Source organism: Mustela lutreola, chromosome 12 (assembly GCF_030435805.1).
Source record: "Mustela lutreola isolate mMusLut2 chromosome 12, mMusLut2.pri, whole genome shotgun sequence".
Lineage (NCBI taxonomy): Eukaryota > Metazoa > Chordata > Mammalia > Carnivora > Mustelidae > Mustela > Mustela lutreola.
The window spans coordinates 258,831-275,434 of NC_081301.1; the positions used below are offsets into that span (position 1 = coordinate 258,831).

A 16,604-nucleotide genomic window follows, 5' to 3' on the forward strand; every position below is an offset into this window, starting at 1 on the left:
CTCACAGGCCACAAACAGGACAAACGTCCACACAAGTGAGGGAGGCCAAGAAGGGGGCACTGCGGGTGGGTTCCCCGGTTCCCCGGTTTCTCTCCAGTTCTTATGTGCGGGTTTGTGTCTGGCAATGAGCGCGGCAGCCGGGGTGACTGTGGTCACTTCCAGCTGCCCCTGCAGGGAGGCCTCAGTCAGAGGGGGCCTCTTACCCGCCCACCCCACCTCTGAGCGAGGCCTGCACCCACCCCTGCAGTCTGTGCCCTGCTGGAGCACAGGCCCCTCCCCCACCCCAGCCCCAGCCACAGGGCTGGAGCAGGGACATCAGCAGCTGGAGCTGAGGTGGTCACCGCGGAGCCCTCCTGGGCCAGATAAGACTCAGCAGCCCGACTCATGGACATCAGGCTCCTCAAAGCCAGGGCCTGTGGGGGCTTGTTTCAGAGGCTCTGCAACTCGCTGTTGGTGTTGGGGGGGCGGTTCACTTACCCCACAGTCCGCATAAGTTTACACAACACAAGTTTTCAAGTTTTCAACTGGACTGAGTCCCAGTTTAACAGAGAGTTGCACGCACACCCAGCACTTGGCCCGGTGCACCACTGGTTGCCTGTAAGGTAATGAGCTCAGAACCCAAGGAGGGGTGCTGGGGGCAGGGCCACATAGAGCTGGTGGGTTCCACAAGGCCTGAAGCTCTATGTGGATCCCCTGCCACCCTACCCACTGCCTCTGGGATGCCGCCTCCTAGGGGTCCGCTGCCCCAGCACAGCCCTGGCCCCAAGGCACTACCCAGAGGAGAAAGACAACAGGCCTGGGGAGCCAAACCAGAGCCTTCCTGGAAGAAGGGGCATCGGCCTTGTGTAGGATCAGCCCCACCTCTGTCCCACTGGGTCACAGATGCTCCCACACACCCAGGCCTGCAGTCCCCTTTCCAAGGGGCTGGGGGGGTGGGGGGGAGGACTTCCTGCCTGGGCTGCTTACAAAGCGCAGAGAGCTGCTACCGTTTCAGATAAACGTCTGAACGTGTCTGAGTGACTGAGCTCTGTGTATAAAGAAGACAAGCATTCAGCTATTTCTTCTCAAGCCTGCAGGCACCCAGTGAGGGAGCCCAGCCCTGCACAGACCACAGAGCCCGTGCGTTTGGGACTAGCAGGTTCCTGCCGCGGGAAGAAAGTCCTCCAGCCTTACCACGTTCAAAAGCAGATCTGATCCACACTTCTGGGGACTTACCTGGGGCTGCTCTAAGACATGTTCTGTTCCTCCAGAACAGAACACGACCTGGGCCTCCATGCCTGGGGTTGGTCGTAGCAAGACTTGCACACACACACACACACACACACATATGCACACACACACACACACACACACACACACAGAGCGACCCGCACAGACAGGTCTTCCGCCTTGGGGTGCAGGCATGGGGTGTGCTCTTCGAGGTCAAGAAGGCGTGAGCATCCAGGTCCATGGAGGGGCTCCGGCCCCGCCTCGCGAGAACCCTAGAGCGCCCCACGGGCAACGCAGGTGTTTTGCAGAAAGCAGGTGAAACGATGCCATAATAAAAACCTCATTTAAAGTACTTCTCTTTTTTTATTGATTTCATTGAAAACAGAACAAGAAATGGTCTGAGCCAAAAGACTGCTCTTAAAACTGTCAAAAACATTTTAACAGAAAAAAATAAACATGACTGCATCATGAGTGTTTTAGAAGAGCCGCACAAAAACCCCACTGCCACTGCACTAATTACAGTGTTTAGAAAAGTAGATGACCTGGCAGGCCCTCACACAAAAGGTGACGGCAAATTTATTCCACGACAAGACTAACATTTTTAAAAAAAGTTTTTTCCTGCATTTTATTCTAAAATCACTTTGTTCTCTTTATACAGTTGATAGTTTATTTTCACATGGTGAGTAGAAACCACACCAGAATCAGCACCGTTGTCTGTGTTTTGTGTTTTTTATTTGTCCTAATGTTCAATAATGGTAGAAAATAAATCAGTTTATTCATCATCATAGCATGTGGTTTAAAAATCAACAGAAGGCGCCAGCATCGCTGAGCCGGCAGGGCTGGTGCGGGGTCCTCCGGGGGCCGCGGCCCTCCTGCACCCGACAAACCGCTTCCTCGGAAAGAAATGCATTAGAGGTCTGATATATAGGACTAGATATAGAACTTCTTTAAAAAGCAAACCCACATTTTCTCCAAAGTCAGTGACGGCTTGGCCTGGACCTCTCCCAGGTCGAGGTGGGGACGGAGTCCGCACAGCACCCGGGACGGCAGCTGCCACGCAGGCCTCGGGCAGGCGGGTCCACGGAGCAGCTCGCAGCTGACTGCGCCTTCGGCAGGTGCCACGCAGGGATCTGGGCCCACAGGACTTGGCCAACAAGCCCCACAGTGGAACAGGAACCAGGGGAGTAGAGGGGGAACGAGAAATGTGGAAACGACAAAACCATCATCAGAAACTCACAAGGTCACGCCAGCGCGGAATCCCAGAGTCTTCCCGAGCGCCCGCCCCCGGCCCACGGGCCACCACGCTGGGGCCTCGCAGCCCTGCAGCCCCAGGTCGGGGCCTTCAGGCATCCACTTCTCCTTCCTCTCCGACTGCAGTGTGCACAGCACCGACACCCGGTGCCCCATGCCGGCTGCCGCTCAGAGGGGGTCAGCGGTGGAGGAGCTGGTGTCGGGCAGGCCGTTCTCCTGGCCCTCCTGGGTGGCGCTGGCCTGCCGCTGCGCCAGGGCTGTGCTGGAGTGCCGGCACTTGGGGGAGCCGCATCGGCAGCTGAACAGCTTGCCTTTGATGTCCCAGAAGCGCTCCCCGTAGTCAAACCTGGGGAGAGACCAGAGCTAAGGGTGGCGTCCAGGCCACACTGCTTGGCAGCAGGGGGGACCCAGCCCGAGCAGAGCCGTCTGTCCTGGCTCAGAGCTGCGGAAACACAGACAACCACAGAAGGTCCCCACGCTTAGCTGGCCCCTGGGGACGGCGGCACCTACCCCAGCTGCTCCCCGGCCTCAATCAGGCGGGTGCTGAAGAAGGCGATCCTGGGAAACCGCAGGTCCTGGTGTGACATGAACACACGCACGGGCACCAAGTTGGGCTCGCAGTGGTGGTTGATGAAGCGGCTGACATTCCCGTAGAAGCGAGCGTCGATGCAGTACACCTCGCCGTCCTGGGGGGCGGGAAGGAGAGCAGGGAGCTCCAGCAGGAGCCTGCGGATCTGCAGGCCGCAGGCAGAAACGCGGCCCAGAGCAGGGGCACAAGAGGCCTCAGGGTCGTGGGGATGCTACCCACTCCACACCGTGAGCCAGACGTGGACCATCGGACGCTTGGACACCACTATCACGAGGAAGGGGGCAGGGCTGCAGGGACCACGGGGTGTGGCAGGAGGTTGGGGAGCAGGTGGGGAGCAGCTCTTTGGGACTTGGTGATGGAGGAGCAGATCCCAAGGAGTGGCCGGGAGACGCGGAGTGTGCGGGCAGGTGGGGCAGAGGGAGGGAGGCTGAGTGGTCGGTCACAGCCACGTGACAGAAACACTGCCATGTCCTACGAACCCAGTGGGACAGGGAGGAGCCAGGACCTCAGGAGCCCCGGGACCCTGCCCCAGCGCCACCCCTGTGATTACGAGCAGAAAGGACCAGAGCGGATGGTGAGAAAGGGGGGTTGGCTGGGGGCCTGACCTCCCCACAGGAGCCCCTGAAGTAGCAGCCTTCTCTGGAAAAAGCCAGAGCACCGGGGCCTGAAGTCCAAAGGGTCATGTGGTGAGGAACGTGCGTGGCCTGGGTACTGAAGGGGGCGGGCATCTGCCCGGGGACGCAAGGAGCAGAGTCCTCCAACCCTCAATAGGCTGCAGCCCTGTCTCCCGAGAGAACCCTGCCTGCCCCAGAGCCCTGAGCAGAGAGCCCACTCACACCGGGTTTGCCCCTTGCAGCGTGCGGCCGGTGAGCAGAGACGTCCCCCACGGCTACATCTGTGGGAACTTATTACATAGGAACCGAGTGCCACGTCTGGGAGGGAAGGCCAGATACACCACGAGGAGAAGGGGGCCTTCCGGGGGTGTGCCCTGTGGAGGGCAAAGCATTGACCAGAAGCCAAAGGACCCTCAGGGGTCAAGGAAAGGCAAAATGGTGACGGAGGGTTGTCTCGGACAACCTTCCCCCGAAACTGAAGGCGACGCACTCCTGACCCAGCAGTCCTGCCTCTAGGCAGAAACTGTACAATGACTCGCGTGGCACAAGCCTTTGGCCTCTGCCTCCGGGTGCCACGGACTAAACATGCAGGTGGCCCCCACGCAGGAAGCAGCTCCCCTCCTGTGAACAGCCCTGGTGGGCACGCGGCCCAACCGTGTGGGGCACACGGCGAAGACCGTTGTGCGGAATGAGGCGTGAGGAGCCAGACCCCATGACTGCCGGGCACCGTGGGGCTCAGACCGTGTGCAAGAGTCCCCGCCAGAGCCAAGCCAGGACGGATGCCAGGGACGCCAGGGCAGGCGGGGGAAGCCTCCACCTCGACAGAAACAGCCCACATGCGAGCCCGACCGGCCGGTCGGACAGACCGCAGGACGTCTGTCAGAGGCTGGAGCCGCCCACACAGCAACGGGCACAAAGGCGACAGACCGGGCAGATGGACACATTCTGTAGAACCCACAGAGCCCGGCCCTGAGGCAGCCCAGATGCTGCCCGAGCAGGCGAGGACGCTGCAGGCCCCTCTGGGCGACCCTGACGACAGGAGACAAAGCACGTCCCTCTGACAGTGAGCATCTCAGAGACACACGAGAGAGTCCAGTGCAATTCCTCAGTCCAACTGTCCTGCTCCGGCTGTCAGAGCCAGCACGGGACGGCTGGGCACAGCCTCCGCAACGCGGGCGAGGGCGAGCGCCCCACAAAGAGGCTTGTGGGCAGGACGGGTCCTGGAGATGCTACTGCAAGTCCAGCAAAGGCTGAGATGGTCCTGAGTGTCCCCAAAGCAACGAGAACCCTGTGCACACTCAGGATACGTGATCCCTGTGCCACGGGCGCGCCACCTTCTCTGTAAGTAAGGCAAGGAAGTAAGAAACACACATGGACATTCGGTGTCCTACGAAGGGTCACCTGTGGGGGTCACAGAACAGGCAAGGCTCTCCTGAGCAGAGCTTTCTGGATAATCTCTACTTCAAAAGCACGTAAATATTTTATGTAACTAAAAAATAGATTTTAAAATTCTACAATTTGTTATTTATTTCTAAAGCACTTTCTATCCCCAACATGGGGCTTGAACTCACAGCCCCAAGACAGCGAGCCTCACGCTCTGCCGACTGAGCCAGCTGGGCACCCCTAGAATTCTAGAATCTGACATGAACTAAGACACACACACCTGCATGTCAGACTAGGAGCCCACCCACCCAAAGAGCTGTCACACCAGGAGCTGCCCAGGGGTCTCGTGGTCTCAGTGGGCACATTCTCAGCAAAGACCCGGCACGCACACCCGCGCTGCGGTGTCCGTGGCCAGCACGTTAGTGGCCCCTCTGAAACCACGGACACCGCGAGGAGCCAGGACCTGGACAGGCGGGAGGCGGCATCACAGTCAAGGGCTTCCGCAAACCCCAGCAGCGTTCAACCCAGCAGCGACGGGACACGTTTTTAAGGATTCTTTCATTCCATACTTCTGACCCCTGGTGTCCTGACTGCAAGGACCCAGGGCAGCTCAGAGACTTCTGAGGCCGAACGAGGGAGCCAGACACAACGAGGCCAAGGAAGGCGAGGCCAGAGCAAACAGGCTCCTCTGGGGCCAGCGTGGACGACGGCCGGCCACAGCCCTCAGTACAGAACAAGCAGGAGCTGCAACATGTGAGAGAGGAAGAAGACAAGACCCCGACCCCTTCAGCACCAGGAGCTCCTCCTGCGACCCCCCCGCGCCCCTGGTGGCAAGAATGAGTGATCTTGCCTGTACGCAAGGGGCTGCTCGAAAGCCCACATCTGGGTGGGGAAGATTCTTCTTTCCAACGTAAGAGTCTGTTAGGAAACGTGAGAGATGGGACACCCCTCAGGGAAGGCCCCGGCATCAGGAGAAGGTGGGCAGCCAAGGCTCACGTACTCCGGGTCTGGGAGAGGCAGACCCCAGGCTGCCCGCGCCCTCAGGCTTCTGCAGAGACAGCGGACGGGGACGCGGCCCCCGACCACATGCACACGGATGCAGGCTCCTGCAGGACAGCGCGAGGGGCGCAGGGCTGCCCTCGGGGAGAAGAAATGATGGGACGCAGCACTGAGAAGGCGGCAGCAAACCAGCTGTTCACACTCTGGGGAAACTGAGGTCGGTCTCGTGAGGCACAACAGTTGGCGCCCCTGCAGGCACACGCCGGCTCCTCAGGAACAAAATGACAGGTTTCTGAGTGACGTCACGTTCCTGGCACAAGAACCGAAGAAACGAAGCGGGATCTAACGGGTGGCGTGTCCGGCTCCCGACAGCGCGGCCTTCTCTCCTCTGTCCTGTGGGGCCGTCGCGACGTAAGCAAGAGACTGTCCACGGAGGCGAGAAATAGACATCCTGGAGGCAGGGTCTGTCCCTAACTAACAGAGAGACCACAGGGCAGCCAGCGTGGCTGCGGGGCAGACCGTTAGACCTGGGCAGGATGTGTGAGGGGCACATGGAGGGGCGGGGTGTCCTCAGGGCGAGGAGCACATGACATCACAGGCCCTCATGCCAGGACCGGACCCCACCACAAGGGAGGCCACAGCCTGAGACCCTCCGAGGGTCCCTACCGGCAGCATCGCCCAAAGCCTGCAGGACAGCCCTCCCCTGATGCCAGGGTTGGGGGAACAAGCTGCAGGTTCCCCACCCCCGCAGGCGTGGAGCACAAAGCTGAGTCCCTGCCCACTGGTCCCTGTGCCACCTGTGTTTTCCCTGGCCTCTGGCATGGTGTCTCTCAGTAAAACTTTTTCTGTGGTGTACCCTGAGTTTTTGCTCACCCGACCACACTCAGCTTAGAGACTCCGTGGGGGCAAGGGACACAGGTACACAGAGAGACAGGAGAGCTGCCCATCTTTGGAGCAAGCAGCTCTTCCAGACCTGACTGCTGCCCAGCCCGGCGGGCATCCGTTCCTGGCCACGTAAACACCGCATCTTTCCCACCATGAACGATGCTGCTTGGGTCTTCAGACGTGTGTGCCACGTGCTCTTCTAAAGTAGTTCTGATAAAGAAACTACTTGTCCCTCCTAAGACAAAAACGCCACGGGAAGGGAGCTCTGTGCCCCTGCAAACCTGCCCTACTCCGAGAAGCTGAGTGTGTGCAGGCACCTGGTTAACCAGGGCAGATTCAAGCAAAGGCGGCTAGGAGGAGGTGGGTATTCAGAAGGTTCTAGAACAGCAAGGACAGGGAGATTCTGGGGTCCTAGCACAGACCCAAAACCTGGGGACAGCCCAGCCCAAGGAAAAGGCACGCAGCTTGGCACCAGGTGGTCAGATGCATTCTGAAGGTAGAACCAGAAAGTCTCCCGATGTCTTCGACAGTGGGTGAGACACACAGACGCCACGGGCACAGGTATGGCTACGCCATGGGCGACACAAGGTCTGAGCTGGAGTGAACCCTGGGAAGCTCCGGAGTACATCACGCGCCAGAACGAACGAGCCAGAGAAGCAGGCCGGAGGGAACGGCCTGGAGGGGTTGGACTGAGAGGAGACAGGAAGGCCGGGAGTTGGGCAGGGGCAGCCACAGGCAGCAGGCAGCAGGAGAGAGACGGCTGCTGGAATGGCGTCCCCACTAGGGCCCGGGGTCTGCTGGGGCAGGCTGGCTCCAGGCCCAGACACCAGCCAGTGGAGAAGACTCAACACTGTTAGATGCCAGCGCCCCTGAGTGGACCAACAGACCGGAGAGTCCCAGTCAAGTCCCAGCGGCCTCCTCTCGTACACGCACCCGGGTTCTAAATGCGTACGGAAACCCAGCGCACTCCGGAGAGCTCCAGGGACCTTTAGAAAGGGATGACCTGGTTCCAAGATTTCCCCTGAACCGACAGTAGGGAAGAGACAGCAGGGTCAGTGTGAGGTTAGCAAATAAATCAAAGAAACAAAACACAGTCCAGGCAAGGACGTACTCCTGACGGTCCAAGCAGAGGCTTTTCCAGCCAACGGCAGCCAGCACTGAAATCACCGAGTACTCACACGGACAAAGAGGAGTCTTGAGCCTTACCTCAAGCCACACAAAAGATGGACTGTGGATCTAGCAGCCAAGAATATGAAAATCCTAGAGAAAGGAAAAAATCTCCACAACCTCGTGGGAGACAAAGAATTCGTAGGACGCAAAGCATGAAACGGGAAGAAAATGTTCTGCTCCATGGAAGACCTTGCTAAGAAAACGAACCATCGAGGCACGGGCTGGGAGAAAACACAGGACCCGTGTCTGACAAAGGTCGCGGATCAGGAACACAAAGAACCCTTACGACTCAGGAAGAAGGTGCGTAGCCCGAGTAAACAACGGGCAGCGGCTTTTCAAAATTCCCGCACAAAAGAGCAAAGAAGGAGACCAACTGGCACACGGCGAGACGCGCACGTCAATGACCTTCAGGAAGCTGGGGACCCAGTGGGTTAGTCGTAGGAGCCCGCCCTCCTGATGTCAGGGTTTTGAGTTTGAGCCCCATGCTGGGTGTGAAGAGGACTTAAAAGTAAATTCTTTAAAAAAAAAAAAAAAATCGGGGCGCCTGGGTGGCTCAGTGGGTTAAGCCGCTGCCTTCGGCTCGGGTCATGATCTCAGGGTCCTGGGATCGAGTCCCGCATCGGGCTCTCTGCTCAGCAGGGAGCCTGCTTCCTCCTCTCTCTCTCTCTGCCTGCCTCTCTGCCTACTTGTGATCTCTGTCAAATAAATAAATAAATCTTTAAAAAAAAAAAAAAAAAAAAAAAATCATCAAGAGGGACGCTTGGTGGCTCAGTCACTGGGCGTCTGCCTTCAGCGCAGGACGTGACCCCAGGGTGCCGCACTGGGCTTCCTGCTCGGAAGGAGCCTGCTTCTCCCCCCCCGCCCCTGCTTGTGTTTCCACCCTTGCTCTGTCAAATAAATAAAGAAAATCTTTTTAAAAAATCATCAAGAAAACGCACATTAAAATTACAGTGTTTGAAATTCTCATTTGTTGCTGGTGGAAACCTGAAGTGACACAACTACTTTGGGAAACTGCTTCCCTTTTCTTTTAAAGTTATTAAACGTACACGTTCACCCGACATCAGTAATCCTACTGCCAGGAATTACCCATAAGAAATGAAAACTCAAACCCACAGAAACCAAACCCTGCAGATTTACTCTGAACATTGAAATCCGGGAACACCCAGGTCCGTCCCTAGGCAGTGGCACAACACAGCTGGGCCGCTGGTGGGTCACAGGACCTGCCATCACCTGGGGGGAACCGCAGGAGCCAGAGCAGAGGAGCACACGCTGACCCCACTCGTGGGAAACTCTGGCCCTGGGAAAAGCCAGCTGCGACGACAGATGCAGCTCCACGGCCACCTGGGGTGGGGGCACCATGGGGCAGGGGAAGCGCTCCAGGTCTTGGTCCTGGCACTGATCAGACTCAAAACTACGCACACACACTCCTTGTTCACTGAACATCAATTATTTACAATAAAACTGACCCTTAAAGTAAAATCAGCAAAAACCTATCAGATGGGGGTGCCTGGAAGGCCCAGTGGGTTAAAGCCTCTGCTTTGGCTCAGGTCATGATCCCAGGATCCTGGGATGGAGCCCTGCATCTGGCTCTCTATTTAGTGGGCAGCCTGCTTCCTCTCTCTCTGCCTGCCTTTCTGCCTACTTGTGATCTCTGTCTGTCAAATAAATAAATAAAATCTTTAGAAAACAAGCAAACAAACAAACAAACAAAATTGCGCACAGCAGCACGGAGCCTTAGTGGGGCAACTGGGGATGGCCAGCAGAGGGGGACACTGTGCTCGTCACCTAGAAAAGCAGGTGCCCCAGGGGCCCCGAGGTGGGTCACAGGTTCAACACTGCCCTGTGTTGTACAACTTGTCCGGCTGACCCTAAAACCTACACAGAAACTGAACAAGACCAAGAAAAGAAAGACAGCCCTACAGACCCCAAGGTAAGAGGACGTCAGGTCAGATGGTTACTACAGCATCAGCAGATAGGACAGAGGGGCGCCCCAACACACAAGGACACTTGTGTTCCAACAAAAGCCGCGCTGTGGGGCGGTGGGGAGAAGGACGGTCTTCTCAGCCAACGGTCCTGAGTCACCCAGATATCAGCGTGGGGTAAAGCTGGGCGCTGCAGCAGAACGACCATAAGCCTACACGTGGGGGCCAAGGGTAAGTTCTGCAGACGCCGCACGTGTGCCTCCGCACGGTCTCGGCTGTGAAAGGCCTGGCTTCACCTGGGATGCTACGAACACCCACAGCATGGAGGGAGAGGCAGAGAAATCGGAAGACAATGAAAACAGCAGCTTCCGTTCATGAAAAGACATCACCGGGAACTCAACAGCCACAGAGAGAATATCTCTGCGAGACACAAAGGCCACGGGAGGGCACTCGCCCCAAGACCTGTGGAGCACTGGCACAAACCATGAAGGGCAAACCGCTCAAAGGACAAGGAAGGACAGAAGACCGGGTCGGAGGTCCACAGAGGGGACTGCGGGGGGGGGGGGGGGGGGGACATCAGGGCCTGCACACTGCAACCACCCAGGACACAGGTCTCTCCCCCCGGGACGTGGCTTTCTGAGAGCTGACTGCAGGGGTGGGGGGGGGGCATGGCGGGAAGGGCAGCTACTCCAGGCTCCGGCAGCTGTGGCTACAGGAGAGCCCTGGGTCCCCACCTGCACCTTGACCATGTTCCTGGAAGTTCTTGAACAGGCAAGTCATGGACTAAGAGCAGGACAGGCACGAGAGTGGGGTGAGGACGGCCTGAGGTGGCCTCCAAACGTCCCCAGAAACCCGGGTCCTTGGGTGCAGACCAGGGCCGACCTACTACCCCCCCAACCAGGAGGGCAGCTAGGACACACGTGAGACCCTTGTCCCTCACACGAGGCTTGCTCCCATTTGTTTGCTGCCGTGCACACACAGCCCTCTGCCCTCTGCCAGCCATGGACTCTAACCCCTGGTGAGCAGCAGGGGTTCAGAGGACTGGTGGGCTGCGTCCAGGCTTCACGTCCTCAGGGAAGCAGGCTCCTCACTGCACAAGCCTGGGGACCTCCGGGGTCGGGGGCCCAACTGCAGGCACCCTGCGAGCCCTGAGCGCACCAGCATGCCGGGGCGGGCAGTGAGGACACCGGGCCGCTGTGGGCAAGCCTCCTTACCGCTCCCACGCCGCATGGCCGCAATCAGCTCTCTACACCCCAACCCCTCCAAACGCGTTACCTTGTTGTCAAGATCAAAGAGGTAAGAGTCTTCCTCCCGAACGTCAGCTTCCGAGTCAGAGATGAGCTCCCCAACGTACCTGTGGGAGGCAGGGCGCAGCTGAGAGCAGACAGCAGGACCCTCGCCCCTGACCACGAGCCAGGGTGCAGGCCCATCCCCGGCCCCGACATGTGGCCAAATGTTCTGGAGAACATGCCTGTGACCGAGCTGGGGTTTAACTTTAGGTCCCAGAAGAGGACGACACAGAAAACTTCTGGGACCAAGGATCCACAATGACACTCCCTGAAAGCCACTGAACAGTACCACCTTAAAACAGCCACGACCTGGTGAGAGGCCAAGTGCAGGTGGAAAGCCAGGGAGGTAGGTGAGGGTTGGAGACAACAGGAACTTGGTTTTCAGGGGCATCCACGAGTCCTAGGCATGGCCAGGGCCCTAGCAGCCCCTCAACCCACACTGCTGGGCTGTCCCCAAAACGACAGGGCAGCCGGCAGCCCTGGAGTGACCTAGGCATGCACTCACTTACTCGCAAACGAAGGTGCCCAGGGGGATGTCCTGCAGGGACCGCACGCCCCAGCCCATGTTCTGTGTCCGGTAGAGCTGCAGCCGGGCCCTGGAAAACAGGGTCAGCCACTTAGCACCAAGCTCCTCAGTGGTTGACTCAAGTGTGGACCACACCACCAGCCACAGCAGCAAACAGAGCGTGAGACACAGCCTTCCCATCGCGAGAGCTCCTTGGAGCTTCCCGTGCACGGAAGCCCACAGCACATCTTCAGGGAACGGGAGACTGCCTTGGAATTCGGTCCCAATGCCTGTGTCTTCATCTGTAACACGGGGACAGGTCTGGCCGAGCCCCCGGGCTGCAGTGAAGAGCAGAGGGGCAGACACTGCTAGCCCCTCAGGGTAGGTGGGGGGATCTCCCAAGCTCAGAGCCATGGGGACCCACCTGCCCTTTTGTGTGTCCAGGGGCCCTGGGGGAGCCGGACACGTGTGTCCTCCCCACAGAGGATGTGAGGCCAACAGGGAAACAGGGATGTGTGGGCTGGTCAGAGGCACTCTCTGACCGCTGGTGCGCAGAGAAACCCTGCGGTGCCGACAAACCAGACCGATGCTGCACGTGAATTTGCCCTCATGCCTCTGACGGCCAGAGAGCTCTTCCAATTCTCAAGCTCGTGCACAAGAGGAAAAGCTCAGGGACAGGGGACGCCGTAGGAAGGTGTCTGAGCGCGGCCCGTGAAAGGGGTGCTGCCCAGACCTCACGGGGCCAAGAGCCCCAAGTGACTTAAGAACAGGGCATCCATGTGGTCTGAAATGCTGTCCACCAGAGCACGCTCACTCTGATGTTGCTGAGATGGTCACTCAACACAGGATGTTTCAGAAGTGGTCTGAGTCTTCCCACAGTTGCTGTGCACCTGCTACCTGAGGCAAAGGCAATGCTCGGAAAGAGCCCGTTTCCGGGCCTTCATGGAGCTCATTGCATGGGACAGCCTTGTCCCTCAGGCCTCACCAACCCCCCAGTGCTCAGAAGCAGGACTTGTGTCATCTGTGCCAGCTTGTCCCACCAGCCGGGGACAAAGGGCTCACACAAGATAGCATCCTTGTGTCTCCACCGTGAGCACACACGCACGTGGCAACGTATCCCAGCCTTGTCTGTATGAAACCCCTGTAAAATACAGCAAACTCTGCAAGAAATCTGCAACTGTTCCCAAACCTTGAAAATAGACACCCTTGGCATCACCCAGCACTGAAGGGCTTAGAGCCCTGCACTCAGGCAGGGGCCGCAGGGGCTCGTGCTCACCGGAGGCCGTTCTGCACGACGCGGTTCCGACAGCTCCTCCAGCAGGAACAGGCATGGTTGCATTCAAAGATCAAGGGCGGTTCCGCCATGTTGAACTCGGGCAGGAGCCGGCCGTCCTGGGGACAGACGTGCAGTCGGGACTGAGCGTGGCTCGCCACTCGCGCTAAATACACTTAAACCAACACAGTTTTACAAACTAAAACACAGGTATTAAAACGATAGTTTCTGGTCCGATTTCACGCTAGGGGCACCAGGGTCATGTTCCACATCCGTGGTCTGGACAGGAAGCATTAACCGGGAGCGTACACAGGTGTCTGGTCTCCGCCCCCCCGGTCCACCTCCCTCCTCCTTCCTGGAACGCACTCAGCATCGCCAAGGCCAGCAGCCCACAGGCCCCTCCACTTCCTTCATGGGGTCATCAGCCCCCAGCCCACGTCCACTGCCACGCTGGAGTCTCTCCGTGCAGCCGGCAGGCCCACAGCTCTGGCAGCGACCGGGCCACCTGCTTTCCTGTCCTACACCTGGACACAGCAAAGCCACTGGCCAACACACGAGGGCCTCATGGCTGAGTCGGAGTCCCCGTGGCTTTAGAGGCTGCTCTGAACAGGGAGACCCTTGGAATGCTCGCTCTCACGCACCCTCAGCACAGCAGTGCCTCACAGAGCACACTCCTCCGGGGCGCGTGCCGTCACCCCCTGCTCAGCAGGCAGGAACAGCCCCCGTGCCACGCCCCATGCTCCCAAGGTGACTCTGCTGTGCTCTTATCCCCACCCCGGGACACCCTGGCTCCGGTCCCCCGGACAACCTCTGAACTTCCGATACTAAGGGCATTTAAGCATCTTCTACTGGACGCCGGCCTCCGGAGCCGTCTCCTTGTATCCCCAATGGCACTGGGCTGGGCTCACCGACAGCTGTCACGGAGGCTGGCTCCCCGCAGCCCTCCTTCCCAGGCCAGCCGGGCTCCGTGGGGGCCTGTGGGAGATGTGGGCCGCGGCCGCAGACTCACCTTGTCATACCAGCAGCGCATGCTGAGCTGGCCGCACATGCAGTTGCTGGAGGAGCAGTCGTCGATGCACACGCAGTACTGTGGGGAGACGGCGCGTTAGGGGCCACTCTCGGCCACGCCTCGCCATCCTGACGCGCGCTCGCAGAAGGCCAGGCCCGCATGGAAGAAAGGAGACTGGCTCGAACCTCTCCATTCTCAAGGACACCAAGGGGCATGCAGCCCAAGGAAGAGGGCACATGGGCAGGAGAGGACACCCAGCCGCTTAGACACAGAGAGACCACATGAGGGGCTCTGGACGAGGAACCCAAAGGAAGGGAGGAGGCAGGACGGTCAGCGATGTAGGGCTAAGAGGCAGAAATCCCGAGGCCGGTGCTTAAGGCCCGCCACTCCATGGGAAAGGGCCACAACCCTGCCCTGAGGGCACAGGTCCAGCTTCAAGGCAAGAGGAGCTCGGAAGCAGGGACAGTGGTGGCACCCCCGAAACATGACTCACCGGGGGACGCCAGGCACTGCTCTAGGGGCTGGGACCCCAAAACGAGGCACCGGATCTGCTTTCAGGAAGGATCTTTATCTGCCTTTAGACTCTTTAGTGGAAGGCAATCACCATGAGGAAAATGCCTGTGGACCCAGGCCCCAGAGGCCTGCCACCATGCCCCCATCACTGACCTGCAGGTGGGTGATGTTCCTGTCAATGTTCATGGGAGACGTCACGCAGTTCTGAGAAACGTATTTGTAGTTGCTGGGGCACGGCTCGCTGTCCACAGCGTTGACACACGGGATGGGGATGCGCTCATAGCCTCGAGCAATGTCTCTGCCACCGGAAAGGGGCGACGTTACCCCAACAGGGCCGCCGCCAAGCCCCGGGCCAGGCACCTTGGACTCAGACCCGGGGGAGGGCCTCAGCTGGGCCAGGAGCTGATGCTTCCCCTCTTCGAGCCCCATCCGTCAGCCCTGGCCAGAGAGCGGCGGTCTCACCTGCTCACCGTCCTCTCCGTCGGCGCAGGCCTGTCGGGGGCTGCGTCTCGAAGCGCCCGGCTCGTGTGCAGCGCGTCCCACACCTGGGAATGGAGGCTTGCACACTGTAGGGGCGTCTCTCCCTCCTTGTTCTTCAAGGTGACATCTGAATCCCGAGAAAGAAAGAGGCTAAAAGGAAAAATGTAAGCCAACAAAACACTCAGACCTTCATTTAAAAGACACGAGATTTATGACTTTAGAAGGTAAAAGTAAAGGGAACACATCATCCACCTTGATAATAAGCTTGCTGACCAGTGCTTCCAAAAAGTTCTGCCCTGACTCACCAGGAATATACATTACTTCTTTCCCACATTTAAGGTCAAAGGTCACCTCAGTTTCCTTGTCAGGAAGCGTGTGTAAAGGGCTAGGGATGGTCCGGCAGGGTATCTGGCCTTTCCATTCGAAGGCCCGCTGCTCAAGGAGGAACAGGGCCAGCGAGAGGCGGATGAACCACGCCACGAACACCGTCCGCACCCTGCAGGTGAGTCAGCACCGGACGGAGGGTGGCAGCGTGGTATCCTGAGTAGGCGTGATCCCCACGACAGGGCATCCCCGCATTTCCAGATGAGCGGCGGGGGGGGGGGGGGGACACCTGAGGTCATGCGACCAGGCAGGATGGGGTCTTGAGGTTTCATGGAGGGCACAGCAACGACAACTCCCAGAACCCGAGTGGCACCCACACACATATGCGACACAGGAACGGGCTCTGAGTGCAGAGTGGGGAGCACCAACACCTCCAACCCTCCTCAGGGGGCCTGCCCCCTCCCCTCTGACGAGGGGTGCTGGGTGAGACTCATCTAAGTCTTCGATCCTCCCTGAACAAGAAAGAGCCATGCTGACCTCACATGGGTCGCCACCTGCTCAGGGAAAGCGCTTCCCTTGGAGCACCCGGGGTGCCTGGGAGGTGTGCAGGGGCTGCGGGCAGCAGGGCCACTCACAGGACACAGGCATAGCGGTCCTCTCTGGCAGCAATGTGCAGGGGCGAGTCCCCGTGGACGTTCACGGCATGGAGGTCACATCTGGCAGCCAGCAGGATCTCAGCTATGTCCACGCAGCCTGAGAACGCAGCCCAGTGCAGGCAAATGTTCTCCTCCTGCACGGACAGACAGCGCAGCGCACCGAGAGACAGCAAAGACCCAGTGAATGCTGAGCACGCGTCCTGTGTTTCGCTCATGTTATAAAAGTAATGTAAGTACAGTACTGAATATCTTGAAAACAGAATGCAAAATCACCTGGAATTAGACCAACCTAAACACGACGACATCTGGGAGTAAAATCATATTCACTTTGGAAAAAAAGTACAATTGCAGGACAGGACCCTACTTGTGTAAGATGTGACAAAGATAAAAAGTGGGCAAATCTGACTGCATTAAAATCTTACTTCGTAAGAACCTCTGTAAAATAAAAATTTTAAATCAAAGATTAGGAACACACCATTTGTGCCGTATACAAGCTATACAGGACTTAGAATGATCACAGTAAGTTTGTGGAT

General features: G+C 58.4%; 1 protein-coding gene across 6 annotated transcripts in view; it reads right to left on the reverse strand.

Annotated features, from left to right (window-relative positions):
• Positions 1 to 1,552: 1,552 nt before the first annotated feature.
• EHMT1 (euchromatic histone lysine methyltransferase 1) overlaps positions 1,553 to 16,604 on the reverse strand; it is a 136,067-nt gene continuing 121,015 nt past the window's right edge. For 5 of the 6 annotated variants that reach the window (XM_059142026.1, XM_059142025.1, XM_059142023.1 and 2 more), the window contains 9 exons: positions 16,051 to 16,205; positions 15,074 to 15,241; positions 14,765 to 14,909; positions 14,099 to 14,176; positions 13,093 to 13,208; positions 11,821 to 11,907; positions 11,298 to 11,376; positions 2,971 to 3,146; positions 1,553 to 2,806 (listed from right to left, as the gene is read on the reverse strand). In XM_059142026.1, the coding sequence (XP_058998009.1) occupies positions 2,629 to 2,806; positions 2,971 to 3,146; positions 11,298 to 11,376; positions 11,821 to 11,907; positions 13,093 to 13,208; positions 14,099 to 14,176; positions 14,765 to 14,909; positions 15,074 to 15,241; positions 16,051 to 16,205 (1,182 nt within the window). In that variant the 3' untranslated portion in view covers positions 1,553 to 2,628. The other variant, XM_059142028.1, reaches the window with a different exon arrangement.